The sequence below is a fragment of the Notechis scutatus genome, chromosome 2 (assembly GCF_049901735.1).
Source record: "Notechis scutatus isolate UNSWTSFEM ecotype Mainland chromosome 2, rNotScu1.2, whole genome shotgun sequence".
In the NCBI taxonomy this organism is placed as follows: Eukaryota; Metazoa; Chordata; class Lepidosauria; order Squamata; family Elapidae; genus Notechis; species Notechis scutatus.
The window spans coordinates 14845969-14873921 of NC_142010.1; the positions used below are offsets into that span (position 1 = coordinate 14845969).

At 52.5% G+C, this 27953-nt stretch overlaps 2 protein-coding genes across 5 annotated transcripts; one reads left to right on the forward strand and one right to left on the reverse strand.

Annotated features, from left to right (window-relative positions):
- Positions 1-3728: 3728 nt before the first annotated feature.
- Positions 3729-11971, reverse strand: LOC113425370 (beta-1,3-galactosyltransferase 4-like). Of its 3 annotated transcripts, none has more exons than XR_015747147.1 (3): positions 11857-11971; positions 5502-6903; positions 3729-4723 (listed from the first exon to the last, which is right to left on the reverse strand). XR_015747147.1 is itself a non-coding variant. In XM_026687514.2 (3 exons), the coding sequence occupies exon 3, from the start codon at positions 6874-6876 to the stop codon at positions 5815-5817; it is 1062 nt and encodes a 353-aa protein (XP_026543299.2). In that variant the 5' UTR covers positions 6877-6903; positions 9901-10124; positions 11857-11920; the 3' UTR covers positions 3729-5814. The 3 variants fall into 3 exon arrangements, 2 of the variants coding, with proteins under 2 accessions (XP_026543299.2, XP_087809652.1); XM_026687514.2 differs by adding an exon at positions 9901-10124 and having other exon boundaries at positions 3729-6903; positions 11857-11920; XM_087953526.1 differs by having other exon boundaries at positions 3729-6903.
- A 4544-nt stretch (positions 11972-16515) lies between these two features.
- Positions 16516-27673, forward strand: LOC113430911 (E3 ubiquitin-protein ligase TRIM7-like). 2 transcript variants are annotated; one of them, XM_087953523.1, is made up of 9 exons: positions 16516-16687; positions 21062-21510; positions 21861-21956; positions 22055-22285; positions 22398-22420; positions 24199-24314; positions 25204-25257; positions 25652-25684; positions 26529-27673. In XM_087953523.1, exons 2-9 carry the CDS (start codon positions 21097-21099, stop codon positions 26672-26674), a joined length of 1113 nt encoding a protein of 370 aa, XP_087809649.1. In that variant the 5' UTR covers positions 16516-16687; positions 21062-21096; the 3' UTR covers positions 26675-27673. The 2 variants fall into 2 exon arrangements, with proteins under 2 accessions (XP_087809649.1, XP_087809648.1); XM_087953522.1 differs by lacking the exons at positions 25652-25684; positions 26529-27673 and adding an exon at positions 25361-25644.
- Positions 27674-27953: the final 280 nt, after the last annotated feature.

Consider the following 27953-nt stretch of genomic DNA (forward strand, 5'->3'; position numbering starts at 1 on the left):
GAGAGAGAGAAAGATGAGACAGAGATACGGACAGAGAGAGATGAGAGATGAGAGACAGAGGAGACAAGAGAGAAAGAGAGAGAGAGATGAGACAGATGAGACAGAGATGAGAGAGAGATACACAGAGAGAGATAAGAGCGTGAGAGAGAGAGATGAGAGACAGAGAGAGAGAGAGAGAGCAGGAAAGTATGTGAGAGAGAGAAAGAGAGAGATGAGAGATCCTGGTGTTTTGTTTTCTGTGAGGCCAATATGGGAAGGCCCCTTTGGATCTCCACCCTGGATGTCCATCCCTGGCCTTAGGTCCCCCCGCCGCTTCGAGGGGTGAAGTGGAAAGGCAGCCCTGGAGGTGCCCGGCAGAGAAGGACTGACCAATCAAAACCAGAATTTGCCTGGCACCCAGGAAGCTGTGGCTACAGCCAGGTCTTGTCCAGCTGTAGGTCATGTTTTGGGTTCAAGTTGGAACCAATATTTATTGATTTACTTATTTTTATCATGTCTTTACTGTTTTTTATCAACAGTTGGAGGTGATGAGCATACCTAATACTCCTTTCTCCTCTTATTTTTGCAGAACAACCCTGTGATGGGATTGGAGAGAGAGAGGGGGAGAGAAAGAGAGAGGGGGGGAGGGAGGGAGGGACGGAGGGAGAGAGAGAGAGAGAGATCAGCCCAAAGTCACCCAGGCCACTCTGATGCATTCACATGAAGTATTAGTATGGCTTTATAAACCCTTAGTAAAGCCACAATGGAATACTCTATCCAGTTTTCATTACCACATTACAAAAAAGATTTCGAGACTTTTGGGGAAAGTGCAAAGAAAGGCAACTAAAATGATGTAGAAAGTCAGCACCAACCTCCCAGCAGAATGAAATGTTTTGGGAAATATTAAAAAGGCAGAATATTATATTTCCCTAAAGGAGAAACGGAGAAACATGCTCTTAAAGGCAGAAAGCAGACTCAGTCTTTAATAGTGCTGGCTTTTAGAAATGCAGATTTGGCAATCCACCCAAGACAGGATATTTTGAAACTCCTTGCAGCAAAGCTAACAAAGGCAGAGCGGAAGGATTAGAAAGCAAGCCCCTCACCCAAGATCCTAAAAAAACGAAAGCCACAATTGGAATTGCCCAGCACCCCTTTCAGAACCCAACCCCCTTCACTGCAGTCCAAACTTCAAAGTCACAGAAACCTGCGAGGCTCAGATAAACAATAAGCCAGAGGTTGACCAGATTAGCTCAGATTTGCATTTCCTCTTTTTTTTATTATTATTACCTTCATTGTCAGAGTACAACATGTGTACAGTGAGGTTGGCTGAGCCTCCCTTCGTGTACCCCTCCCCCCAACACAACTCACAGTGAGGACAGAAGTCCCTAACCCAGTCCCAATTTTATTGCACCATGGGAATTGATTGCACAATGCGCCAGCCCCACAAGTCTGTCATACTAGGTTGACATGAAGTTATTTTCCGTTCAGGAGTCTGGCAGCCCCATAGGTACAAACTGTTCTTCAGCCTGTTGGTGTGGCTGGCTCTGCTTCTCTATCGCCTACCCGATGGTAAGTGAGTGAAGAAGGGCTGACCGGGGTGTGAGTCGTCCCTGAGGATTTCCCCTCACTCTTCTAAGGCAGTCATCTAGTGGTATCAGGGTACAGCCCACAAGGTTTTGTGCTGTGCTCACCACCCTCTGTAGTGTCTTACTATCCGCGGCTCTCAAGCCAGCATCCCACACCATCATGCAATGTGAGAGGACCGGTAGAAGGAGGCCATCGGGTCATTTGTTCCACTTTGTTCTTTCCGCAAGACTTTAAGGAAATGCGAGTCTCTGTTGGGCCTTCCTAGCCACCTACCTGGATCATATTATTTTCCCAGGTGAGATCTTTGCTGAGGTAGACTCCCAGGAATTTAAAGGAGGAAACTCTCTCCACGCAGGGCCCCACCCTCGATGTAAAGTGGGGCGGGTTCCTCTCTCTTCTTCCAGAAGCCTAACGTAGTCTCCTTTCTCTTGCTGGTCTTGCCTCCCTTGGACGGAGCCCTCTCGGGGTGGGTGGGGAGTGGAGAGCGGTCGCCCCAGACGGATTCACTTCCTTCGGCTCAAGAAGGGGCCCCGGTTCAATGGGGACGCCCTTGGCTCAGAGTCGCAAAGACTCCTAGGGACCCTGGAGGCCATCCAGTCCAACCACCCCCCTACTCTGGAGCATGAAGCCGGGGACCCTCCCAGACCAAGGGCTGCCCAAGGGGCCACTTGGACAGAGTCAGACCCCCCCAGGTCTGCAAAGGCAGGAGAGAGAAAACTTGAGCAGCGGCTCCCCCGCCCTCCTCTTCCCCTGTCCAGTTTTGAGCGGGGTGGGGGGGAGCACTATGTCTCAGCCCGTCCGCTCTCTCCTCCCACACCGGCAGCCCCATCGGACTCTCAGCTGAGGCAGCAGCGTCCCTGGGTGCTTTTCCAAGGAGGGGGGGCGAGCAGGAAGTGCTTTACGACTAGGGCCTCTCTAGGACGATGGGGGGGTCTTCTCTGCCTCCCACCCGTGTCCAGGGGAGGCGAAACCGCTGTCCAGTGCTGAAATCCCGGCCCTCTGCACCCGTCAACGTCGCCCCGGGCACCGATCTGGCCGCGCTTCCGAGACCTTCCATGCGCAGCGCCAGAGGATCCCGACTAGACCCTCTTCCCCGGATCCTTCCTTTCCCTCCACCAGGGTGGTGAGTCCCCAGGCAGTGCCCGGGGAAGAAGAAGGAGGAAGGAGGAAGGAGGAAGGAGGAAGGAGGAGAAGGAGAAGGAGAAGGAGAAGGAGAAGGAGAAGAAGAAGAAGAAGAAGAAGAAGAAGAAGAAGAAGAAGAAGAAGAAGGGGCTCTTCGGAGCCTCCCCGTTTCAGGGACCCAGTGGAAGCCTCGCCTGGGCGGGCAGCCCCTGACAGTCGCCTCCCCTCCTTGCCCTGAACTGGCCCCCGGTCCCCTTCTCGGGAGAAGAAGCGGCCGGGGCGGCTTTTCCGGGCTCCGCTGCCCTCCCCAGGCCCGAAAGAGGCGCCCCTGTGAGCGCGAAGCAAAGTTGCGCCCTCGGTCCATGCTCCGGTTTGGGGGTGGGGTGCGCTTTGCAGGCGAAGGTGAGGTCGACTCCCCCAAAGAAATGGCGCCCCCACTCCCACTGAAGGGGGTAAGGGGGCCCTCCAAGTGTGTGGGGGGAGTTCAGACCGGATTTTTCTCTTCCCGATAGGTTGGGGGGAGAAGGGGAAGCCTCGGTGCTGGAGGCCTGGCAGGAAAGGGCGGGGTTGAGGAGCGCAAAGGGGGGAGCGGGGTCTATGGGGCTCCAGGCTTGCTTATTCCCAAGGCTGGGACCCTCCGAGATCCCTGGGCTGGACGGGCTGAGCTAGAGGGAACCGAAGAGCGGAGGGGGGCTTCCCCTCCCCTCTTCTCAGGCCACTGGGCAGCCTCCCCTCACACACACCCCTCCCCCGTTTGCAAGAAGCCCCCTTGCTTCTCTGCCCCACTTCCTCCAGGACAGGAAAGGGGAGGTGGAGGGGGCTTTATGCTGAGGAGGCTTCAGAGAACGTTCCCTGCAAGAGAGGGGAGGGGCTGAGAAACCCAGAAGGAGCCAATGAGCAGCTTTCCCTTCCAGGCCTCATTGGAACAGCTGTTGCTTCCTCCTCCTCTTCCTCTCTGGATCCCAAGAATTCCCATTCCTAAGAGGTCTGTAAGGGGCGTGCATAAGTGCATCAACATGCATAACGTCCCTGTCTTAATGTTCCCTTTTATTTGTATTTATTTCATGTATTAATAATTATTAAATTCATATTATCAAATGCATGCTTCACAAAATAAATACATAAATAAAAATTCCCAGCTTCCTCCCCCCCCCCCCCATCCTGCTGAGACCCGGATGTGTCAAACGCTGCCTCAAGTCTCTGCTACGATGCCTGCAGAAGCTATTTTGATGCCAGTCTGCCCTGAACTCTGGGACCTAATAGGAGGGGGGGTGGCGTCTCACCTCAGAGGGATCAAAGTTGGCTCCGTTGGCCAGGGCCTTGGGACCTGAGCAGGGCTGCAATTTGGCCCCTTTGGGAGGGAATCACTTAGCCTGGGATTCTGGTTCGGGAACTTGCCATTCTGGCTTCGGGTTGCTGTATGGATCATTCGATTGCTAGTAAACTCCGCCTCTTTCACCCAAACGGTGTGCGAAGGATCGTTTTCAGCTCAGAAGCCCAAGCTGAGGCAGGACTGGTGAGGGGATTACCAAAGGTTTGCTTTTAATACAACAGAGCAGAGGAATGGGTCCCCTTTGACTCAGGAGGACCGACCTTCCACTGGCTACAGGCAATCCTCGGGCTCTGAATGTCAGAGAACCTGCCAGTTGCATTAGTCACACACACACACACACACACACACACACACACACACCTGCTGTGGTACAGGAGGCTGACTAGGCCACACTCACCATGGCCACACCCACCCAGCAACCAAGCAGAGAACCCATTGCTAAAATTTTTGAAGCCCGCCCCTGATCTCGCTCTGCTTCAGGCTTCCGTCCCTTTGCAAAGCTCTTGGCGCGGCCGACAGAAGCCTTTGGGGGCGCGATCTGGCATTCCCTTCAGACTCGCCAAGGCTGCCCGGTGCTCCAAATCAGGTGTCCCGCGTGTACCGCTCTCAGTGAGTCAGCCAAGCTGAGCAGGGTGCCCTTGTCCCGCTCTGCCTCCTGGCACCTTCGGGCTGGAGAAAAACTCTCCCAGGAACAGCCTTTAACTGCAGAAAAGTCAGTCCAAAACAAGGCACACACAAACTGTAACTTAAAATCCAAACAAACCACTCTGCAGCAATTAACATGACAGGGCAGGAGAAGAAATTGCAGAGTTGAAAACACAGCAAAACTCACACAGTTGGGAAGATGTCAGGAACACAGATAAGCCATGACAGCAAAGGATAAAGTCATGTTTGCTCCCAACAGCTTGCTGCACACAGCTTGCCTTTTTTATACACTGTGTTCCCAGCTGCAGCTAATGAAGGGAATCAGGGCCCTTTCCTCCCTGTAAGCCATGCAACCCATGTTGCTCCTTTCTCCGTTCCTCCCTGTGTGCCCTAGAATGAAGAGCGGGTGGGCCTGGGTCATCCTCCAAATTCCCTCTCCCTTGTTCTACCTCTCCCCTGCTCTGCCCAGCCGGACTTCGCCCTTCCCCATTTTCTTCCACAGCCAAAGGAGCCACACTCCCACACCCTGTCAGCTGTTTGGCTTCCTCCTCCAAGTCAGATTCCGACAGGGGCATGACACATTCCAAACTTGGGGACTTGTCTCATTGTGGCATCACGAGCTGCTCCAGCCACGCCCACCCACCTGGCCACTATGAGGCCACTATGAGGAGTCACCTCATTCCGTAAGAGACAGCCCCAAATGATATTCAGGCCCCTCCCGACTCCACGCACAGTTCAGAGGGGCAACCTTTCCATTGCTGATGTTGTAAAAAGCCCACTTTGGCCTCCCGATGCACCCAAATTAGGGATGAATGACCCCCTAAAAAACACTGACCAGGTGGGCAAGTTGTCGAAGCAGAGCCCTTTGTCCTCCCTCCAGCTTTTCAGCTCAAGGCCCACATCTGCCGGAGAACCCAAAAGGGCAGCTGGCATTCCCACAGCTGGCAGAGTCTCACCCCGCAGTCCCAACTGGGAAGCTCAGCATCCAGGCCGGCAGCTGTGGGCTTCTAGGCAGAGTTCCTGGCAGCCCTTCTGCTAATCAATCGACCCCTTCACTTGTCCAAGGCCAGATAGCTACTCCCGAGTGAGGCAGAGCCCCAGGCCTTTTCCTCCCAGGGTCATCAGGTGGTGTGAGGGAAGGAAGGCAGTCATGGGGTGTCCTCCGCAGCCAGCCAGGCCAGGACCTTGCAGCGGGTCAGGCCAAGGAAGCGCTGCCAGGCGGTGCAGGGGTGCTCAGCTGCCTCCCATAAGGACAGCATTTCGGCAGGTTCCACTTCATGCACGCTGAAGAGCACCTCCCTGTAGCAGCAGGCATCAAGTGGGTAGTGGGTAGCCCCGGACATATAGTCTAGGTGGCGCGGGACAATGCCAGCATGGTGGGCGCACATCGCCACAAACACATCCTCCACAGGCAGCAGCGGCAGCTGGCGGGCAGCACCCAGGACAGCGGCAGCGGCTGGGGCAGAGAGAATGTAGGCGGTGCCGCTGCAGTAGGGCAGGAAGGCAGGTTCCGGGTAGAGCGAGGTGGGCACGTAGTGCCGGCTGTGTGGGTTGCGGATGGGTGCCACATGTGAATAGACCTGACCCAGATAGGCAGCAGGTGGGCCGGCTAGCCGCTCCAGGTGTCTCGCCAGGGCAGGCAGGTTCAGGAAGACGTCATCGTCGGCCTTCAGCAGGAAGCGGGCAGTGGGGCAACGGGTGGTGGCCCAGCCCAGCATCGCCAGTGTCTTCAGGGTTAGGTTTGCGTAGGTGTCGGCAAAGCACGCTTGCAACAGGTCCCCGTGCTCGGCCGCCTCACGCTCCAGTGCTGCCTGCTGTGCCACATCCCCAGGCTGCCCCAGTATAAAAACCGTGTGCATGCTGTGCCCCCCTGCTACCCTCACACTCCCCCAGCTGCGCCGCACCACCGCACGCCGGGCCGCATGCCCAGTTGCACTGGCCACTAGCACCAGTAGCCAGGGGGCAGTCAGGGCACAGGGCGATGGGGACAGAGGGAAGGCGTTGGGGGGCGGCAGGAGCAAGGTGTCTATGTGTCGCTCCCCCACACCACTCCCCATCTGGGAGGGCCGCGAACGTGAGAGTGGGTCCTCACGGCGGCTGCTGGCCAGGAAACTGAGAACCAAGAGGGTTGCCAGGCTGCACAGCAGCCCAACCAAAAGCCCGGTCAAGTGGCACAGGGACCGCTTCCAGCGAGGTGGCATGGCAGTCATGGGCGGCAGCAGGGCCTGTGGGAGGGTCTGCAAGAGAGACAGAGACATCAGCCCTGTCAGAGAAGAAAGGACCTCTGAGCCCATTTTGCCTCCCGGCCCACGAAGGAGGCCCCATGTCCCACTGCAGGACAAGGATGGGATGAACCAGCCTCCCCAGCAGCCTCTGCGCCCTTCCCAGAGAGCAGCACCTGGCAAGACCGGCCGAGGGAGTGGTGTGCCACTTTGGCAATAGCGTGGCTGCGGCCTCCACCACACCTCCCTCCTTCCGCCGAAGGCTGGGATGCGGTGGCACCACCCAGGGCTAACTGATCTCACTGTACGGGGTGGCGAATGCTCGCTCAGTTGTGCCAAATCAGGCCCAGCTGTGGGTGGGCTGCATGCCCACTAGGGAGCTCCTGCTCTGAGGGCCCACCTCGCACCTCAGTGCGCCACCAGGCAGGCACCACCCGCAATTCTCCAGCTAAGAGAGCTGCCCCCCTACCCACCAGACCCTGATTCCCCCCCCACACACACACAGGGGCCATTGGAATCTCCCAGCATCGCCCCTTTGGAGGACCCCACCACCCTGCCATGTTAGAACTAGGATGGAGGCTGGTTCTCGTGCTCCTCATATGACAGACGGGGGTCCTGGCCAACGACGGGAGGGGGGCTGGTCAGGGAAAGGGGCCATGGGCAGTGTTAGGAATATGAGTCACCTAACAGCTATTTGGGTTAGAAATATATAAACCAGGATAAACATTTTAAAACTGTATCTTTAAGAAAATGCAAAACTGTAGTTGGGTGTGGTTTGTCAAATGGCCATAAGATGGAGCCAGAAACCTGTTGTTGTTTTAGTCTTAGTCTCAGAAGAGAGTGTGTCTGAGTGAGTATCTCTGTTTCCTTCTGTTGGAAAGTATTGCCGTTGCTCCGTTTCTTCTAATTGACTGATATTACTGGATTTAATATAAGTCTAATACTGAACTGTTTTTTGACACTGGACTTTGATATTTGGATTATCCCTGGATTGAAAACTGACTGATTTAACTTGTGAATGACTTTTGGATTGCTTATTTTGGACTTTGCTTACACCTTTCTGGAAGTAAAAACCTACGTTTACTTTACAGTGTATCTGTGTGCTGTGTGTGTATTATTCAAACACTACTCTCAAATACGTCTCCCTGTATGCGCTCATTCTCCTAACGGGGAATTACCTCAACAGGCAGCAATGGGTCTGGGCTAAGAAGCAGAAATCCAACTCCCCAGGGGAGGTGGGGGGTCTTGTAAGAGGCACTGGGGAAGTGGGGGGATGTCTCTCCTGGAAGCCTCCAAGGCCCCTGGAGAAAGAGGGCAAGGCCAGTGTGGGGCCGCAGCAGCCGAGTTCCGGGGGAAAGGAAGTCAGGCCCAGGAACCAGAACCAGGGATGTCTGTTCCCCTCTCCTCCTCCTCCTCCCCGGTTCCACCTAGACCAGCAGGCATCCTTGCCTGGGCCTCCTCGCCTAACCCAAGTGGGGGTTTCCCACCCAGCTCGGCCCCCTCAGGGGAAATACAGCCACCCATTGAGCCAGCTGCTCAGGGCAGCTCCTCCAGAAGCCCCATTTAAGCTCTTAACCTTCAGCTCCGAGATCCTGTCAAGCTGCTCTGGAGCCTGGCTCTCAGGCTTCTCCGGCACCCGCTCGAAATCCAGAAGGCAAGCGGACTTTGTGGCTGGCGGTCAGGCACGTCCCAGGGACCTGTTGGGAGAGCAGGCCTGGCCTGATGCAGCCCCTTGTTGCCAAGCGTTTAGGGTCGCGGAGCACCTGGCAACCTAGGGGCCCTGGCTGCTGGGCTGCAGGATGTGGGCGCTAGGCAGAGGTCCGCTCAGACGGCAGCAGGCCCATCCAGGAGGTTGCTGGGATCCGCAAAGAGATCATGGCTAAACCGACCATCTGCCTTCCCGCCGTCAGTGGGCAGGCTGCTCCCTGCAGGGGCTGGGTTGGGCCCTGGGCATGCCTGAAGCAGGGGGACCTTGGACTCCCCCATAACCACCCTCCTCCCAGTGCCGCAGGGGCTTCTGGGTCTTTCACCTGGGGGAGGAGGCTGCCTGTTCCAGCAGAGAATCCTCTGAAATAGCCTCTGCCTCCCCCCTTCCTGTGCCAGTTGAGCCCTCCCTGCTGGCTGCAGCAGAGGCTGCCTGTCCCGTCTGTCCCCCCATTCTGTGGGGGCACTTAGGAAAGGCCCTACTTGGCCCGGAACAGGAAGGGTCCCTCCCCTAAATGAAGGAAGGCAGGCAGGGCCGTGTTCCACCAGTCACCGAGTTGAAGCACGCTTGGTGCCTAAAGGTGCGTCATGTGACAAAAGAATGAAAAAAATAAAAATAAAGGTAACTCAAAGGCAGGAGGCTTTTTCCTCCTGTCTGTTTCCTGTCTTTCTGTGTCCTGCCTATTTGGCCAAGAGGCCCCTGCCCAGCCTCCCAAGGCGGGGCCACTTCCCCAGCCTGCTCCTGCAGAGTGATCTGGGCGTGCCCGAGTAAGGTTTCACTGTTGGGGCACGGAGGACAGGCTGGGCACCACCCTCATGGCCTTTGCCTGCCTTTCTAGGGCCCCCACCAGGACAGTCCCAGAAGCTGCCAGAAGCGCCCCTTGGCGGGGGGACACGACCCAGGCAAATCCCGCAGCTCCTTGGGGAGGGTCCCCCAGCAGGAGAAGGAGGCAGGGGTCTCTTCCGCTCCATGGCCCTGGCCTTTAGCTCTGGAGGCCTCCTGCTGCTGCTGCCTCTGGCCAAACCGCCATTGAACCCAGCCAGGGTGGGCCTCTCATCGCTTCCCAGGATAAAACATGTGGGGAGGGGGAGGTTCTGCCTCTGGTCTGGTTAAAACAGGAAGCCCTGCCTGGAGACAACCAGAGCGGCTGAGACGTTAGGGAAGGGGAAGCTGGCCCCATTTCTCCCCGGCGATGCCCTGTGGCACCTGTGGGCTGCCAGATGCCCTGAGAATGTGCCCACTCTCCACTGGAAATGTGGGAGGAAGAGGAGGAGGGGAGGGCCAGGTATCCCAGGGCATAGCAATACCTTTGTGGGCTCCGCAAGAGAGGATCCAATCCGTGCCGGTTGCTTCCTGGCACCGCTCCTACCCAAAACCTGCCCACACAGGTAACACCCAGGGAGGCGGGGAAGGTACAGGCCTGGCTCTGTGGAGGGAGGAGCCCCTTTGCCCCATTGGCAACCATCAGCCAATCCGTTTGCTTCTCTCTCTGGCTGAGCAGCTGGGCTTTGACCAGGGCAGGTCCTGATCTCTGAAGGATAGAAGACTAGGGGAATCCTTCAAATGGGGGTGGCGGCCCTTTAAATCTTCCAGGGAGCAGCAAAAAGGCACCGTTTCCCCAGGGTAGGAATCCCCATTCATAAGGAGAGTCAAGGTTCAACCCACCCAGTCAGCCAGGAAGGGACCAAGGTACGTAGAACCAAGGCGCCAAGGGTGAGGACGGATCGAATTGCCTACGGGACTCTCTTACGCTTCTTGTTGCTGTCTTGGCGCAAGTGACAAATTACAGGCAGGAAACTCCGGAGAATGAAATGACGGGATGATGAAGGGGGCTTTTCTCTTAAGTAAGGCCAGGTGGAGCCTTGTGCCCAGAAGGACCAATGCCATTAACCCGCTGTGTTAAACCCTGGTTCCTGTCGAGGGATTACAAAGAGCCAAATATCTGAGGCATCTTCTACGCTGGGCCCTTCATTTGCACCTTAGGCCCAAGCGGGAACTGTCCGTTTCTGCAGAAACGAACAGCGTAAAGTTCCCCTCCCTGCTTCTAGCCAGACTTCTTTTGGCTGCCCTTTCTGGGGAAACCCAGCCCCGCTGAGGCCGCCCTTCCCTCCCTCCCTCCAGTGCCTTTCGCAGAAGTTCCGGCGTGTCAGGCATTTCTCCCCTCCCCTCCTTCCAAAGAAACTCTCCAGCACCCCATTGGTGGCCGGCTTGGGAGAGGGGGGAGGCCTGGCTTGGGCAGGCAGTGGGGGGTCCTTCCAGATGCCACATGGAGCAGGTCCTGCCACGCAGACCCTGCCTCTTTTGGACCCTGGCTGAGGCCTCTTTGGGGGAGGGGCCTCTGGATCCAGATTCCCACAAACAGCCCTGAGCAGCTGCAGGACTTGTGCCCGGCTGGCTTCTTTCGCCCAGCAGAAACGGCGCGGGGGAGGGGCACTAAAATGACTGAAGCATTAAAAAGCCACCAGCATAAAATGCCTCCAATTCACGGAGCGGGTGTTTTTGTGTGTGTGTGTGTGTGTGTGTGTGTGTGTGTGTGTGAAGTGGAAAGGCAGCACTGAAGGACTAAACCGGTTAAAACCAGTGCTTGACTGGCCCCTGGACAGCTGTGAGCCCAGCTGTGGATCCATCCCTAAGTTTTCTTTTGGGTTCAAATGGGAACCAATCTCTAGCGATTTACTTATTTTTAATCCTGCATTTTTAAATGAATAACTCGAGGCGGGGAACATCCCTAGTGATCTCCCTTTCTCCTCTTATTTTCCCACAACAACCCTGTGAGGTTGCTTGGGCTGAGAGGGAGGGGGAGACAGAGAGAGACTTTCCCAGACTCAGTTTTTGTGCCTAAGGCAGAACTGGAACTCCTGTCTCTTGGTGATTCCCCCAAAGTCACCCAGCCGGCTTTCGTGCCTATAAGGAGGGACTAGGACTCTCAACTCCGGAGGGGAAGGAAATACACCAGTTCACAATGCGAATATGAATTCTGCAGGTAGTCCCGGAGTTACGGTTGTCGTGGAGCCTGCCTATTCCAGTCGTAACCCGAGGAGTCGTGGGAGGGAATTTTGTACCTTGAATGGGATCGCTCCCTCCTTTCGCCCACAATCGAAGGCTTTCAGGCTGGGGAAGGCTGTGGGGGTGTGTGTGTGTGTGCAGCAATGGGACAGGCCACCTGCCCAAGACCACCAAGGCCTCCCCGGCCCACTGAAATACCTTGTGCTCCCCACAACTGCTTCCCCCCCCTCCCCAACCTGCTGCGCTGGGTCACTTACCAGCAAGCAGTTTCTTCTCCTGCCCCTCAGCCCCGTGTGCTCCTTTGCCGTTCCGTTTGGGCCTCCGGAGGCCTCGCCCGGCACGTTGTCGCAGGCTGAAATCCGCCCCTCAGGAGCTCCGTTTCAGCTTGCAATTGGCTGGGTGAGGCTTCTGGAGGCCCGAACGGAGCTTCTGTGGGGTGGATCCTGTCAAGAGTTTGCAGCACACCTGACCAGCATAGAAGTAAATAATTTTGCAGGATTCATCCACATAAGAAAAACTTCTTTATATACAATCCCATACAGCAGAAGTCAGCATACAAAATCATGAACACAGAAGCAATATTCACAGAAGCAAGTCGTTACAGAGGAGAGAGATACAGAGGCCTAGGTGACAGAGGACAAGCCAACTTTTCTATACAGTCCAGCAAGTCTAAGCCACGCCCAGACTCCAAACTGTCTTATGGCTCCATACAAATAAATACTAGGCTTCGGTTTCCAAAACAGCTCCCATTTACTGACCTGCTGCTATGTCTATTCCAGCTCATAATTACTTATATACTGACAGATCCACCCCTCAGAAGTTCCATTTTGGCCGGCAACATGCAGGACGAATGTTGCAGAGCCTCTGCAGTTGTCCGGAAGGACGAAAACTTACCGGGCGCCATAAGATTCGTAGTTTTGGATCTTGTTTATTTGTTTCGGGCAGCTTATGGTGTAGCAGTGGAAAAATTACACATAAAGCACTTTTATATTTAGCAGAAGTCCCCCAATTCTCCAAACCTTTGCTTAATACAATATTGTGCAAAACCACAGTTACTGAACCAAGGAACTAGCCATATTACAGTAAACAAGGATGGATCTGGAAAATAACAGATGGTGTAAGATAAAATGAGTAATTATATGTACTTCTCTTTTCTTGGTATATATGTTATTCTCCTTTGTTGGTATAGTTTAATAAAAGTAACGCCCCGGGCTAAGCTGAGGTCATGACATGTATAAAAGTGACACCTCAGGAAGAGCCAGGGGTTCAGAATTTGCCATTCTAATGCTCTGAACCTTGTGCACAAATAAAAACCTGTATTCTCCAACCTTTTGTGGTCTTGTGTCCTGATTTGGAAACAGGATCTGCTGCAACAGTCACACATGGAATCAAGAGGTCCCCATGTTTGAAATCTCTTTATTGCCTAAAATGAAAATGAAAAAGGACCAGTATATTTTATTTATTTATATTTTACACACACACACACTCACACACACTTTATTGAATTTTCACCTTTAAAAACGAATTCGATATATTTTTTGCAGTTGTTTGTAGCATCAGTTACTCCGTTCTCCTGTACATACATACCTATATTATTGACAATTACCCTTCTACTCTTTTACTTTCATGTTATCTTTTCTTTCTATTGTTTAACCAGACATACCACTTTTCTCAGACCGTATTTAGAATTCTTTTTCTTCCCTCTTCTGCAATTTCGTTGTGAGTTTGTTCATTTCAGCGCAATCCATTACTTCATTTATTTATTTGATTTGTCAATCGCTTACAAAATAATAGGTGTAAGTATAAAGATGAGTAAGAACACAGAAAATAGGTACGATTAAATGGGGACAATAGGATTTATAATAAGATTTATAATCATATCCTCTGTGGGGCAGGACCAGGGCGTTTCTAGGAGGTTAAATGATTGTAAGAATGGGGATTTCACACGGATACCGATCAATCTAGACCAGTGGCCCCCAACCTTTTTTGAACCAGGGACCGGTTTCACGATTATTTATTCTTCCACGGACCGATACCTGAGTAACGCGAGACTCCACTGCCATCGGGACGGCTCTTCGTTTGAAGCCACCCCCCCTCTTCGACGAAACTAAGGCGCGAGCACCCAAACGCCGCTTTCCAACTGAAAACCCGGAAGCACTTTCCAACCGAAAACCCGGAAGCAACCGAAAACCTGGAAGCGGCGTTGAAACAATATGGCGGTGCCCAAGCTTTGCGGCCCGGTAAAAAATGATCCACGGACCGGTACCGGTGGTTGGGGACCCCTGATCTAGACAGTCGAAAATCATGGAGGTTTCAGTGTTTTGTTCCAACTAATAAATACTATTCAAAGTCACAGAGATTCTTCAGCTGCGAAGACTGAGATTTCGCCCCAATTTTTGGCCCGTACCTGCTGCTGCTGCAGCTGCAGAGGGGTCCTATAAGGCCTGGGGGAGGGGAGGGGGATTTGCAACTTCTAGTGCGGAGTCTTTGGGGATCTCCGAGCCGGATGGGAGTTTTCTTTTCCTTGCAGACCCATCTAGATCATGCCAAAGCAATCCTATTTCATTCTTCAACACAGTGACTAAATTAGTAACAGATAACAGATAATCAGAGTTGGAAGGGACCTTATATATAGGTCATTTAGTCCACCACCCCCCGCCCAAGCGGGAGACCCTACACCATTTCTGACAAATGGCAGTCCAATCTCTTCTTGAAAGTCTCAAGTGATGGCCCTCCCACAACTTCTGAGGGCAACTGTAGACCACAATCTACTTCTTAGTAAGCTAGAAAAAAGTGGAATAGATAGCACCACCACTAGAGGGATTCGCAACTGGCTGGCAAACCATACTCAACGAGTACTCCTTAATGGGTCTAAGTCTACATGGAGGGAAGTAAGCAGTGGGGTGCCACAAGGTTCTGTCTTAGGCCCAGTACTCTTCAATATCTTCATTAACAACTTAGATGAAGGAATAGAAGGGGAACTTACCAAATTTGCAGATGATACTAAGCTGGCAGGAATAGCTAACACCCAAGAAGATAGGCTCAAGATCCAGACGGATCTTGACAGACTAGAACACTGGGCCCTATCTAACAAAATGAAATTCAATGTAGAGAAAAGTAAAGTCCTACATTTAGGCAAGAAAAACCAAAAGTACACATATAGACTGGATGAAACCAGGCTCAATAGCAGTAACTGTGAGAAGGATCTTGGAGTCTTAGTGGACAACCAGCTAAATATGAGCCAGCAGTGTGCAGCAGCAGCAGCCAAAAAAGCTAATGCAATCCTAAATTGTATTAACAGAGGTATACAATCAAGATCAAGGGAGGTCCTAATACCACTCTATAAAGCCTCAGTAAGACCACACCTAGAGTATTGCATCCACTTTTGTTCACCACATTATAAAAAAAGATGTTGAGACTCTAGAAAAAGTACAGAGAAGAGCAACCAGGATGATTTGGGGACTGGAGGCTAAAACATATAATGAGAGGTTGCAGGAACTGGGCTTGGCTAGTCTAGTAAAGAGAAGGACCAGGGGAGACATGATAGCGGTCTTCCAATATTTGAGGGGCTGCCACAAGGAGGAAGGGGTCAGTCTATTTCCTAAAGCACCCGAAGGCCAGACAAGGAATAATGGATGAACAAGGAGAGATTTAACCTGGAAATAAGGAGAAACTTTCTGACAGTGAGAACAATCAACCCACAGAACAGAAGTTGCCCTCGGAAGTTGTGGGAATGCCATAACTTGAGACTTTCAAGAATAGATTGGACTGCCATTTGTCAGAAATGGTATAGGGTCTCCTGCTTGGGCGGGGGGTTGGACTAGATGACCTACAAGGTCCCTTCCAACTCCGATTACCTGTTATCTATTAAACTAGCTGACCTCCTCAGTGGCCCAGGGGTTCGACCCTCCGCTGGGAATGGTCCCTTCTATGGGAACCTCGGACGCGTTTCTCCTTACGAGGCACCACAAATAAAAGTACAGCCGCAGCGTCAATGTGGTTGGGGGGGGGTCCCACTGCAGTTGCCGCTTCCGTAGAGATGCCCCTCCCGCCCGGGAAAGCTTTGCAGGTCTCTGGGCTGGTAGAGCAAGTGTACTTGTAGCGGCCGGCCCAAAGCCCCCCCCCCCACCAGAGAGCAACAGGCTGCTCGGGGTCCCTTTCGGGGGATCCGAGGGTGGGGTGGGCAGCCGCTCCTGCCCTTCTCCAGGGACCGTCCATGGTCCATGCTGACCATCGTCCGGGCGGGGGCGTGGCAGGGCTGCCTCAGGGTTCTCACCCGCCCACCCCCACAGCTGGTCCGAGAGGGGGAGCTCTTGCGGGACACCGCAGGACAGCGGTGGCCCGTCGGGGTCAGGGCTGCGATGGGAGGTGCCCCCTGCTGGCCCTGGACGACCATTCCCCTCATCCTCAGCCCCAGGAGGCGGGAAGGCTGCTGGCTGCTCCCCCCCACCTTAGCCCCTCTGGGTGGGGAGAGGTGCCCTGCCCACGCTCGCCTGTCCAGGAGTCCGGGGGGTCTCCCAGGCTCCCCTCACACAGCCCCGGGCCTCCCCTGGATGGAGCCCTGGCTTCCTTCGGCTTCCCCACCGAGCCCAGTGCCAGCTAGATAAGCTCCCCGCTCCTCGCTGGCCCCGCAACCCCCTCCCCCGTGAGAAGCAGCAGCGCCCGGGGCAACGGCCTTCACTCCCCGGGGACTCTGGCCGCCACCCGGACCCCCCAGGCCCGTGGGAGCGCCGGCGGCCACTGAGGGAGGCCACTGAGGCAGCTCCCGCCAACGGGGCTCTCCTTTCCGGCGGGCGGGAAGCCTGGTCACGTGGGCTGAGCGGGGCGCGTGCAACGGAGACGCCGCCGAAGACGCCCCGCCCCTTGAGACCCCGCGGAGGGGAGCCGAGGGGCGGGGCATGACAGGAGGGGCGGGGAAACGAAACCGAAAGCGCCGGCGGCCCTTCTTCGCCTCCACGTGCGCAGGCACCCAGGCTCCGACCGAAGCTGCTTTTCTCTCCCCTCCCGTTGCCCGACTGGACCGGAGGCCCCTCGGAGGGGGAAGCGGGGGGGGGCTCCGCTAGGCGAAGGGCCGACGGAGCTTTGCAGGTAAACTTTCTCCCCATTGAAACGGTGCCCCGACTCCCCCCCTGAAGGGCCCCAGAGGGTGAGGAGGGGGGACTTCAAGCGGGGTGGGGGCTTCGGACCGGATTTGGCTCTTGACTCTTCCCGAGGGGTTTCGGGAGGGGGGGGCGGGGGGGGAAAGGCCTGGCAGGGAAGGGGGGGCTGAGGAGTGCGAAGGGGGGGCGGGGTGGGGGCTCTATGCGGCTCCAGACTCGCTTCTTCCCCAGGCGAACCAAGGAAGGCCCGGAGCCTCCGACACCCCTGAGCTGGCCGGGCTGAGCTTTTTGGGGGTGGGGTGGGGTGGGGGAATCAAAAAGTTTTTTATTTTTTTAATTCTTTAATTCTCCACCTTTGCGAGGAACAGCGACTCTTTTATCATTTTCCCGTCTTTATCTTCTCATCATTTACTTGGTGTCGATCTCTTTATTCATTCTCTTATCTTCCTTGATCATATATTCTACCTATTTACAGTTTCGTCATATATCATTTCATCAGCCATTCAAAAGCTTCGTCTTAATCCAGTTATCCCTTCTCTAATTTCCTTAATTGTACATTCTTATATTCGCCATGTTTATATTACCAAATTTATAACAATATATCCTCGTTACCTGGTAACAAGTGGATAACAAAATATTTAATTCACTAAAAACATATTAATCAATCTCCAATTTCCTTGATCGTGTATTCTTGTGCTCACCATGTTTACAATACATGTTTAGATACGCCTTTGGTCTTTTTAAGCTGCCATTCCTACCGTTCTTTATTAATTTATGTTTCCCCCAATATTACATTTGCTTCTATTTTCTTTTCTATAGGTTCCCTTCCCTCTAGCATCTCATTTTAACACAAGTATATTTTCTCTTAGCCAATACATTCAATCTTATATTATTACCTCATTATCTTATATATACTGCTCAAAAAAATAAAGGGAACACAAAAATAAGACATCCTAGATCTGAATGAATGAAATATTCTTAGTAAATACTTTGTTCATTACATAGTTGAATGTGCTGACAACAAAATCACACAAAAATTATCAATGGAAATCAAATTTAGCAACCCATGGAGGTCTGGATTTGGAGTCGCACTCCAAATTAAAGTGGAAAAAAACACTACAGGCTGATCCAACTTTGATGTAATGTCCTTAAAACAAGTCAAAATGAGGCTCAGTAGTGTGTGTGGCCTCCACGTGTCTGTATGACCTCCCTACAATGCCTGGGCATGCTCCTGAGGAGGTGGCAGATGTTCTCCTGAGGGATCTCCTCCCACATCTGGACTAAAACATCCCCCAACTCTTGGACAGTCTGTGGTGCAACGTGGTGTTGGTGGATGGAGCGAGACATGATGTCCCAGATGTGCTCAATTGGATTCAGGTCTGGAGAAAGGGCGGGCCAGTCCATAGCATCAATGCCTTCATCTTGCAGGAACTGCTGACACACTCCAGCCACATGAGGTCTAGCATTGTCATGCATTAGGAGGAACCCAGGGCCAACCGCACCAGCATATGGACTCACAAGGGGTCTGAGGATCTCATCTCGGTACCCAATGGCAGTCAGGCTACCTCTGGTGAGCACATGGAGGGCTGTGCGGCCCCCTAAAGAAATGCCACCCCACACCATTATTGACCCTCTGCCAAACCAGTCATGCTGGAGGATGTTGCAGGCAGCAGAACGTTCTCCACGGCGTCTCCAGACCCTGTCACGTCTGTCACATGTGCTCAGTGTGAACCTGCTTTCATCTGTGAAGAGCACAGGGCACCAGAGGTGAATTTGCTAATCTTGGTGTTCTCTGGTAAATGCCAAACGTCCTGCACGGTGTTGGGCTGTAAGCACAAACCCCACCTGTGGACGTCGGGCCCTCATACCACCCTCATGGAGTCTGTTTCTGACCGCTTGAGCAGCCACATGCACATTTGTGGCCCGCTGGAGGTCATTTTGCAGGGCTCTGGCAGTGCTCCTCCTGTCCCTCCTTGCACAAAGGTGGAGGTAGCAGTCCTGATGCTGGGTTGTTGCTCTCCTACGGCCTTCTCCACGTCTCCTGATGTACTTGTCTGTCTCCTGGTAGCACCTCCATGCTCTGGACACTACGTTGACAGACACAGCAAACCTTCTTGCCACAGCTCGCATTGATGTGCCATCCTGGATGAGCTGCGCTACCTGAGCCACTTGTGTGGTTGTAGACTCTCTCTCATGCTACCACTAGAGTGAAAGCACCGCCAGCATTCAAAAGTGACCAAACCATCAGCAGAAAGCATAGGAACTGAGAAGTGGTCTGTGGTCACCACCTGCAGAACCACTCCTTTATTGGGGATGTCTTGCTAACTGCCTCTGTTTTCCACCTGCTGTCTATTCCATTTGCACAACAGCATGTGAAAATGATTGTCAATCAGTGTTGTTACCTAAGCGGACAGTTTGATTTCAAAGAAGTGTGATTGACTTGGAGTTACATTGTGTTGTTTAAGTGTTCCCTTTATTTTTTTGAGCAGTGTACATGAATAACAAAATATATAATTCATTAAAATATTATCCTACTATATAGTTATATCAATTCTCAGTCAGGCTCCACATAACATTTCTTTTCATATCTTAACTATTGATCATTTATATCTTACGTAAACATTTCTATTTTATTTGATTAATTTGTTATAGATTCTTGTTTTCATTAAAATTATTCCTCTTGTTCTACTTCTTACTCCCATTTCCTCAAAATCTATTATATATGTTTATTACAAATATATCTCTTCATGTGGAGTCTCCCTCTTTTCCATTCCTAGCCATTATCTCTAAGTCTTTTATGTTACCTCCTTAGCTTGCCTGCCATTTACTATCATCTTGTGGCTTTTTCCTTTAGTCCTTCCTCTGTCATAATTTTCTTATATTTTCTCTCCCTTTTATCAAATTTTGCCCCCACCCTCCTTTGATCTCTCTGTATTTCCCTAACCATTTCATTTATCAGTGTTTCAATCTCAATATCCCCTCATTTATTATGTCTATCATTGATATTTCATGTTCAACTTCTTCCTTTTTCTTTTGCATTTGTTCCATTTTCACTGGTTCCTCTTTCTTCTGACTCCTCCTCCTTTGTTCTTTCTCCTTCTACTGCTGTGAATTTTCTTCTGTATTCTGTATTTTAGTGCACAAATCCAACATTCTGTCCCACATTCATAGCTCGAATGTCCATTCTTATTTCTTTTATATTTCACTCATCTTTATATTGCTTATTATTCCAGTTGTCCAGTATCCAGTTTATTTTATTTTATTTGAACAGTGTCTATTCTTTGTTTTAACATATCAATGTCCTCAAATCTTTATTTCCAATGTTAATCAGTCCAAAACACCAATAATTCCAGAGGTAGTATCCTCCTATATTCTTACTCTTTGATTATAATATATTCCAACTTCCAGGGGTCTTATTATAATGTCTTTTATTCCTTTTTTAAATTACTTCTTTTAATAAAGTTGTTAGTTGAAAGGGTTCTACAGGATTTTTCTTTCATCAGCAAGTGGCGCTTTTAATCCTGTTCCACAGCCACTCTTTTTCCGTTTCTTTATTTAGCTTCACCAATTTCAAAAACCAAATATTACTCCTCTATAGAACAATTACTTCCAGCATTCAGATTAATGCCTTTTAATGCCAAATCTTGCCTGATTGCCAATTCCAAATTAATGTTCTTTTAGATTAATTCATTTTCAAATTTTAAGTTTTTAAAAAAACTTTAAAGCTCTTTATATTTCCAAATTCTTCTTCTATCCACTGCTAGCACAATTCTTTATTCTTTTCTGTTATAGTTTTTGGGGTAGTTAAAAATAATATAGATTCTTCTCACCCTTCTCCGAACACTGTTCCCAGTCTCCACTCCAGCGCTGGGCTTAGATGTTCTTCGGCTGTCCCAACTTTGTAGCATCCATCTTGGCCTGCTCTTCTCTCCATCGTGGCATAGAGAACAAGTTTGGGGTTTTTACAGGGGAGTTGCGTTCTCCCCCAGAACCTCACCAAGCACTTCTCCTTAGCTTCGCCGCCCCTCCAAGGCGGCTTTTGGCTCCATTAGGAGGCCACAAACGCGAGAAGCCAGCGCAGGAACGGAGACCTTTGTTCACTGCTTGTAGTCTTGTCATGACGTCAGCTGGAAGTCTGGCCAGGCTGAGCTTGAGGGAACTGAAGAGATGGGATGGATGCCCAAAGAGGCTGCCCCAGACCCTGAGGGGGCTTCCTTTGCCCTCTTCTGTGGCTACTGGGCAACCCCCTCTTTTGCAAGAAGCCATTTAATTGGAGGAGGGCTTCAGAGCACTCTATTCCCTGGGGGAGGGGCTGAGAAATGCACCTCTCCAGAAGGAGCCAATGAACAGCTTTCACTTCCAGGTTCAGCAAAGGGGGAAGAGGGACTGAAAAGCCCCATGGCAACCTCAGGCGAAAAGACGGCCTTGAGGGAGCTGAACCAGGAGGCCACCTGCCCGCTCTGCCTGGACTTCTTCAAGCAGCCGATGGGCCTCTCCTGTGGGCACAACTTCTGCCGCGACTGCCTGGCCCAGGTGGGTGCTGAGGCTTCCTGCCCCCAGTGCAGAGCCAAGGTGGAGCCCAGCAGCGCCTGCCCCAACTGGTCCCTGGCCAATATGGTTTGTCTGGTGAAGAGGCTTCGGCTGCCAGAGGGAGCCCAGGAGGAGAGCAGCGGCCAACAGCTGTGCCAGCAACACAGGCAGCCTCTGCAGATCTTCTGCTCCAGCGAGAAGAGCCTCCTCTGCCCCGGCTGCCTGGGGAAGCACCAGGGCCACCCTCTCCTCTCTCTGCCCGAGGCTGCCCAGGAGTACAAGGTAGGCACCAACTCCCTGGGGCACTCCATCAGCTCTTTGGGGGGACAGGCACAGGAGTCACCCAAAGTCCCCGAAAGATGGGAAAAGCTTCCTGGCAGCAGTGAGAGGCCCACAAAGGCTACCAAGTTAAAAAATGGCGGAGGAGAACCGGGCTCTTTTTGGGCAGCGAGAGAAGAGAAGATGGGGGAGACCAACTCTCAGTTGCTCGACTCCTTGTGGGCCCCTGCCTGTCCCTGGGATCCTCCAGCAGGGCCTCTCCTTGAGTGTGGCCCCATGATCCCTGTGGCCCCCTCTGGGTGGGAGCGCTGCCATTTGGGACCCAGGAATAGCACCCTCTCCCCTGCGTGCAGGACTTGCTGGATGGCCTCCTGGAATCCCTTAGGAAGGAGAAGCAGACGCTGCTGCATCAGAGGCAGACCGTGGAGCAGAGCCGGCAGGAATGCCAGGTGGGTCTCTTGGGGAGGGGGCAGGAGGCAGCCCCCCAGGGACTCTGATTCTGCGGCTGGGAAATCTCCATCTGAGTCCCCCGTTTTCTGCCCCCCAGGAGCAATTTGCCACTGAAAAGCAGCAGGTGGGCCTGGCGCTGGAGTCCCTGCAGGAGCTGCTCCGGGAGAGTCAGCCGGTCTGGCTGGGCTGGCTAGCCAAACAGGAGGAGAAGATGGAGGCCGAGTGGGGGGTCGCCCTGGCCCAGCTCTCCGGGGAAGCCTCCGGCCTGCAGCAGCTGATGGACCAGGCGAAGGGAAAGTACCACCAGCCAGACGGGGAATTCTTGCAGGTGGGGGGGACCCTCACTGGCTTCAAGGGGGGAAAGCAGAGGTTTCCCAGGGGGAGGGGAGACTGGCACCCTTGTGAAGGCCGGCACCCATTTCTCTCTTCTCCTCTTTCAGGACATCCAGGACACCATAGACAGGTAGGCGTCATCTTGCTCTTCCTCACCTGTCTTTGTGGGTTGGTTTGTGCTCAGAATTTCTGGTGCGGCCGCATCCTTTCGAATTCTGTGGCCGAGAGATACTGGTTGTGGGATCTTTGGTACTCTCGGAGCTCGACTGACTTCCAGCAGACATTTCATTACCTGACTGTTCTGACCTAGGCCTCCCCAAAAAGCACTAAGTCAATTCTGGATCCTGGCAAAAGCTCTTTTACTACATTAATATGAATTTATTTCATTTACAGTCAGCCAACAGCTTGGCAAAGTGTCTTGCAAAGGTATGCTAATTAGCTGAGGCCTTCTCAATCCTGGAATGCTGCCTTGTAAATAGTTCCACCCTCAGTGCTGACAGGGAAGGGTTGGGTTATACAGACAAATTTCCACAAGGCTCAAACAAATGAGCGAGTGATTTGTTTCCTGCAAAAGCCCCCTCCCCTTTTGCTTCTCTTTTAATCCTGATGGGAGGGGGCATTCGTTGTCTACCTGTGGCCTTACTCCCACATTGACCCTGAGTTTGTAATTGTTCCTTCCTTTTGGCAGCTCTGTGCATGTGCAGGCTGGGGACCAGTTCCAGAAGCTCCCCCACCTCAGTGCTGTCCAAGCCTGAAGGCAGCTGATGACTGCCAGTCTGCCCTGGCCCCATCTCTGCCTCTGACGCAGAGCCCTCATCCGAACCTTCCTCAGCCTCCAAGACTGTCCCGGGTTCCTTCCCAACCTCCTGACTACTGTCCAACTGTGTTGCCAGCTTGGGCAACTGCCAGCGGGCCACAACACTGACTTGGTAACACCATCAGTGCTGGGAGGGAGTGGGGCTCTCTCCCCTTTGATATACAAGGCTCAGTGGTTGCTCAGGTGTTGTAAACAGCACAGGTGAGGCACCACCAACGCCGACTGATAGTCCAACAGCAAAAAGCAGTCTAACCAGGGAGCCCCCAAGGAGAGAACAACCGTCACAGCAATACTGTCAGGGCAAGCCAGGAGTGCAGGCAGTCCTCGACCTCATGACCACTGCTGAAGCCAAGATTTCTGTTACTAAGTGAGACAGTTAACTGAGTTTTTACGACCTTTCTTGCTACACTTGCTAAGCGTATCACAGCCGTTGATAGGTTAGTTAGCTGGTTGTTAAGTGAATCTAGCTTCCCCATGGACTTTGCTTGTCCGACGGCCACATGACCTTGGGATCCAGCAATGGTCATAAGTGTGAGCCAGTCGCCAAGCATCTGCATTTGGATCCCGTGGCCATGGGGACGTTGCAAAGGTCGAAACTGCAAAATGGCCGGAGGGCACTTTTTTCACTGCCGTAATTTTAAACATTCACAAACGAACAGTTGAGGGTTACCTCTGTGTGAAAGGAGAGCAAACCGCACTCCCTTCTGGCACTGATGATGTTGCTCAGTTGGGTAATGAAAGGTCTGCAAGAAAACAGCCGAGCCCCAAGGACCTTCAGATCAGAATCACATTGACGTTTGTGTTGAGTTCATGACTTTCCTCACTTCTCCACTGACCTCTACACCAGTTCGGTGCGCAGAGTCAGTTGCGATCAAAGCAACAAAAAATGTTTGCATAAGAAGCATGCCAGGATTCAGGCCACATCCTGAACTCAGGTTTGCAAAACCCGAGTCCTGTATTCAATTGGCAAAATGCTGGAAAGGACTGGCTTGTTTCACACACCTCACGGCCAACCCAGCCCTCACCCAGCCCCCCTGTTTTGTGGGGAGACAGCTGGTTAGCTGCATGAGGCCGCCTTCCTTGTGTCACAGGTGCCAGAGTTACCTGCTAGGGCACGTAGAGAGCGCCTCTCCCAGGCTGCAAGGCAGACTCCAGACTCTCTTGGAGAAAAACGCTTCTGTAAGGCGGATTGTGGACAGTTACAAAGGTGAGGGGCCTTCTCAGGAGGGGCTGGGGGTCTGGGGCCCTCAGGAGGAGCCCCAGGAGTTCTGGGCCCTCCTCCTGCCCCCCTTCCTACTGGGGGATCTTGGGGAAGCCAGGCCCAAGCCAGCTCCATCCAACCTCTGGCTGGGTGAAGGGGGGTGTTAGGATATGTGCATAGTAATCATTGTATAAAAAGGATATGCACATGGAAAACGGTTTATGAAAACAGTTATGATGAAATATACAGTCACACAGAGTTGAACAAGTATTAATGTTTACTTGAAGAAATAGCACAGTCCAATAAACAGTCCATGTCATACACGTTTTTAACAGTCCAGAAATATCCAGTTATAAAGTCTTCTTACATCTAGTTATAAAGTTTTCTTACCAGTTCCATGTCTTCTACAGCAGACAAATATCAAACCGTAATACAACAAATAACCTTTGATATCAACAGAATATCAAAATAAACAGGGTTAGTCAGTATCGGTCCGTAGTCGATCAGTATCAGTATAAAGAGAGATCATCAGTGAAAACGAGAAAGAGAAATAAACCATGATCTATAGCTCCCTCTTATGGCAACTTGTAGCGTAATTAACCAACCAGAACACAGCATAATACATTACGGTATTTTTCCTTAAAGCTACAAACGCATATGTAGTTTATATATCGTCAACCCAACTACGTTATTTACATATACATAATGGGGACTGCCTCTTCCACTGATCAGTTACCCCCTCCAACCATGGTCCTTGGGGGGGGGGTGTCACTGGGCATCTGGCAGGGACCGAGACGCTGCTGCCAACAGGGTGGCTTCTGCTCACGGGCATCGGCCCCAGGTGGCTGTTTCTCATCCCGGCCTCATTTTTTTCCTTTCCTCCTCTGAATCTCAGCCTCTCTGCAGACGACTCTGACCAGGGAGAACCTGGAGCAACTTCTGACCACAGGTAAACCCCCTGAGGCTGGGGGGGAGGAGTCAGTGGGGGAGGGGCTTGCAAAGACCACCTGCTCTCGCCAGGCCTCACAACAGTGGCTTCCCCACATCGTCAGGAGTGACGCCTGCCAGGAGTGGCTTTCTCCGTGGGTGGAAGCCCCGAGTCTGGAGGGCCCCGAAGGCATCTTCTGGGGGAGAAGTCGGGTTCCTCAGCAGCCAAATGAAGTCAGCCCTTCCCTTCCACCCCTTGACCCTTCCAGAAAAGAGCTACGGGGCAAAGGCACTCAGAGCTTTCCAGGCATAGAAGAGCCCAGCTCGGTGTTGAGCTGTGCCATGTGAGAAGTGGGGGATGGGGCTTCTCCAGGCACCCCCAGCCTGATTTTAAACTTCTCCCCCTTCCTGCCCAGCAGCTGCTCCAGAACAGCCAAGATCTCCTAAAGGTAAAAGCACACGGAGGAAAAGGCAACTTTCCGTAGCGGGTGAAGTCCGTAGCGGGGTGGCGGATGTTGGGCATGCCCTGCCTGGCAAGGGCCCTGCCTGAACCAGCCCTCCAGGCGCCTAGTAAACGGGGGGACCCCTGAGCCCCGGGCTCTGCAGCCGTCATAAATCCATGCCAGTTGCCACATGGCCAAATTTTGATCACTTAATCTTGGGGATGCTTCAATGGCCGTAAGTGTGTAAAGCGGTCTTAGGTCACCCTTTCAGTGCCATTGTAACTTCAAACCGCCACTAAAGGAACGGTTGGAAGCTGAGGACGACCTGTGCCCTCTCCAGATGCCCTGGGGAATTGAACTAAATGAAGGGCCTAGTCTGGGTCAGACCCCCCCCCACTGCCCATGAGCCCCCCCCCTTCAGAGGCAGCCCCACTGACCTCCGCCTGCAGAGGCCTGTTGTATTTAGGAATTGGTCCCATTTTTGAGTTGGGGCCCTTGCCAGGCACTGCGTCTCTGGGCTCCAGAGAGGACCAAACGGCCCAGTTTCCTCCCTTTGCCATCCTGCTGCCTTTTGCCCGCTAAGCAGGTCCTTCCCTGAGCAGGTGAAGCATCCAGCCCTGCCCTGCTTTGCCCTTGGTAGCCAAGAGTCCTCAGTCATGCTCTCCAGTTCGATATTTGCTCAGCAGAAACTTCAGTCACCTAGTTATAATCTCTGAAAAGCTATGTGTGGAATGCACTTTTGATTTCCAAGCTACCGCATTGCTCCCCCTCCTTTTCTGTTGGCAACTCTAAAAAGACCATAGAAATGTTTTGTGGCCCGCCTTAAGAGGTTCTGTTCTCCGTCTTGCAGTCTACGTCACGCTGAATGGCTCAACCGCCCACCCACAGCTCTGGTGCCAGGGCTCCAGTGTGACTTGGGCCAACAAATTCCAGGTTTGCCCAGATGTGACAAGGAGGATCGATCAGAAAATCTTTATCCCCACACTATGGCACTAGTGGGAAGTGTCCGTGCAGGGGCCCTACAATTTCCTGGTGCACGCCAAAGCGCGCTGGGCCATCGGGGTGGCCAAGGAGTCCATCCCCAGGAAGGGGAGATTCTACCTGAGACCCCAGGAGGGAATATGGGCCGTGGGGAATAATGTTTTGGGGCACATGGTCGCTTTTGAACCGAATCAGCTGTCATTGCAAAAATCGCCGTGGAGACTGTGGGTGAGGCTGGACTGCGAGGCAAAAGAAGTGCAGTTCCTGGATGCGGCGACGGGGGATTCGCTCTACACCTTCCGGACAGGGCCCTTCCTTGGGGAGATGCTCCGGCCTTTTTTCTATCTGGGCCAGATGGGGGTCACCCTTCAATGTGCGAAATATCCTTGAAAAGGATGTGTGACTGATAGTCCTCAACTTACAACAGTTCACGTAGTGACCAAAGTTGAGTTCAGCCCCACCTCCTGGCACCTTCGAGACCACATCTGGCAAGAGGACCAGATGTGGTCTCCCCTCCACACGCCATGCCCAACCTTATAATTTTGCTGTGCTCAGTCCAGGCTGGTTGGGGGCCACCAAGAGCTTCGTGGCTGGGGGGCTTTGACTGACCGAGAGGTGGCGGGGCTGTGACGCAGTGGTGCCTCTTGGCTCCTCTGAGACCCCTTTGTCCCTTGTTTGGGCAAAACCCTCGATGCCGCTTCCTGCCAGGTGCTGCATCCTTGTTGTGCGTTAACACAATGTTTCTCAACCTGGGGCACCCGGGAGATGTGCGGACTTCAACTCCCAGAATTCCCAGCCAGCAGAGCTACCTGGGGAATTTAGGTGTTGGAAGTCCCTGCATCCTCCAGGTGCTGCCAAGGTTGGGCATCCCTGCCTGACTCTGTGGCTCACAGTTTAGATGAAAGGTAGGCGGTTAAAGGGCCTTTATAATCAATAAAAGTGATATATTAATGCCTGCCTGTTATTCTACATTTGTTACTCTGAATTTATTAAAAATGCAACATGTTTATGTTTTATTTGCATCGTTTATCGAGGTGATTTACAGGCGTCGAATACGTTTTTAAGATTACCTTCTAAGGAGAATCTTTGTAGCTCAGGGTTGACCTGAGGGGGTCCTTGGTGGTCCCTGAATTTGGTTGTTTTTTTGCAAACATTTCACAACCCAAATAAATACTGTCATCAGTGCTAGTAAAGAGGGGAGAGGTTGCTCTCAGTTGAGAGCAAACTGAGAGTGAACACCACTCCTAACCACCACAATGTTGCCTAGTTTGGGTCATGAAGCCTCTGCAAGAAA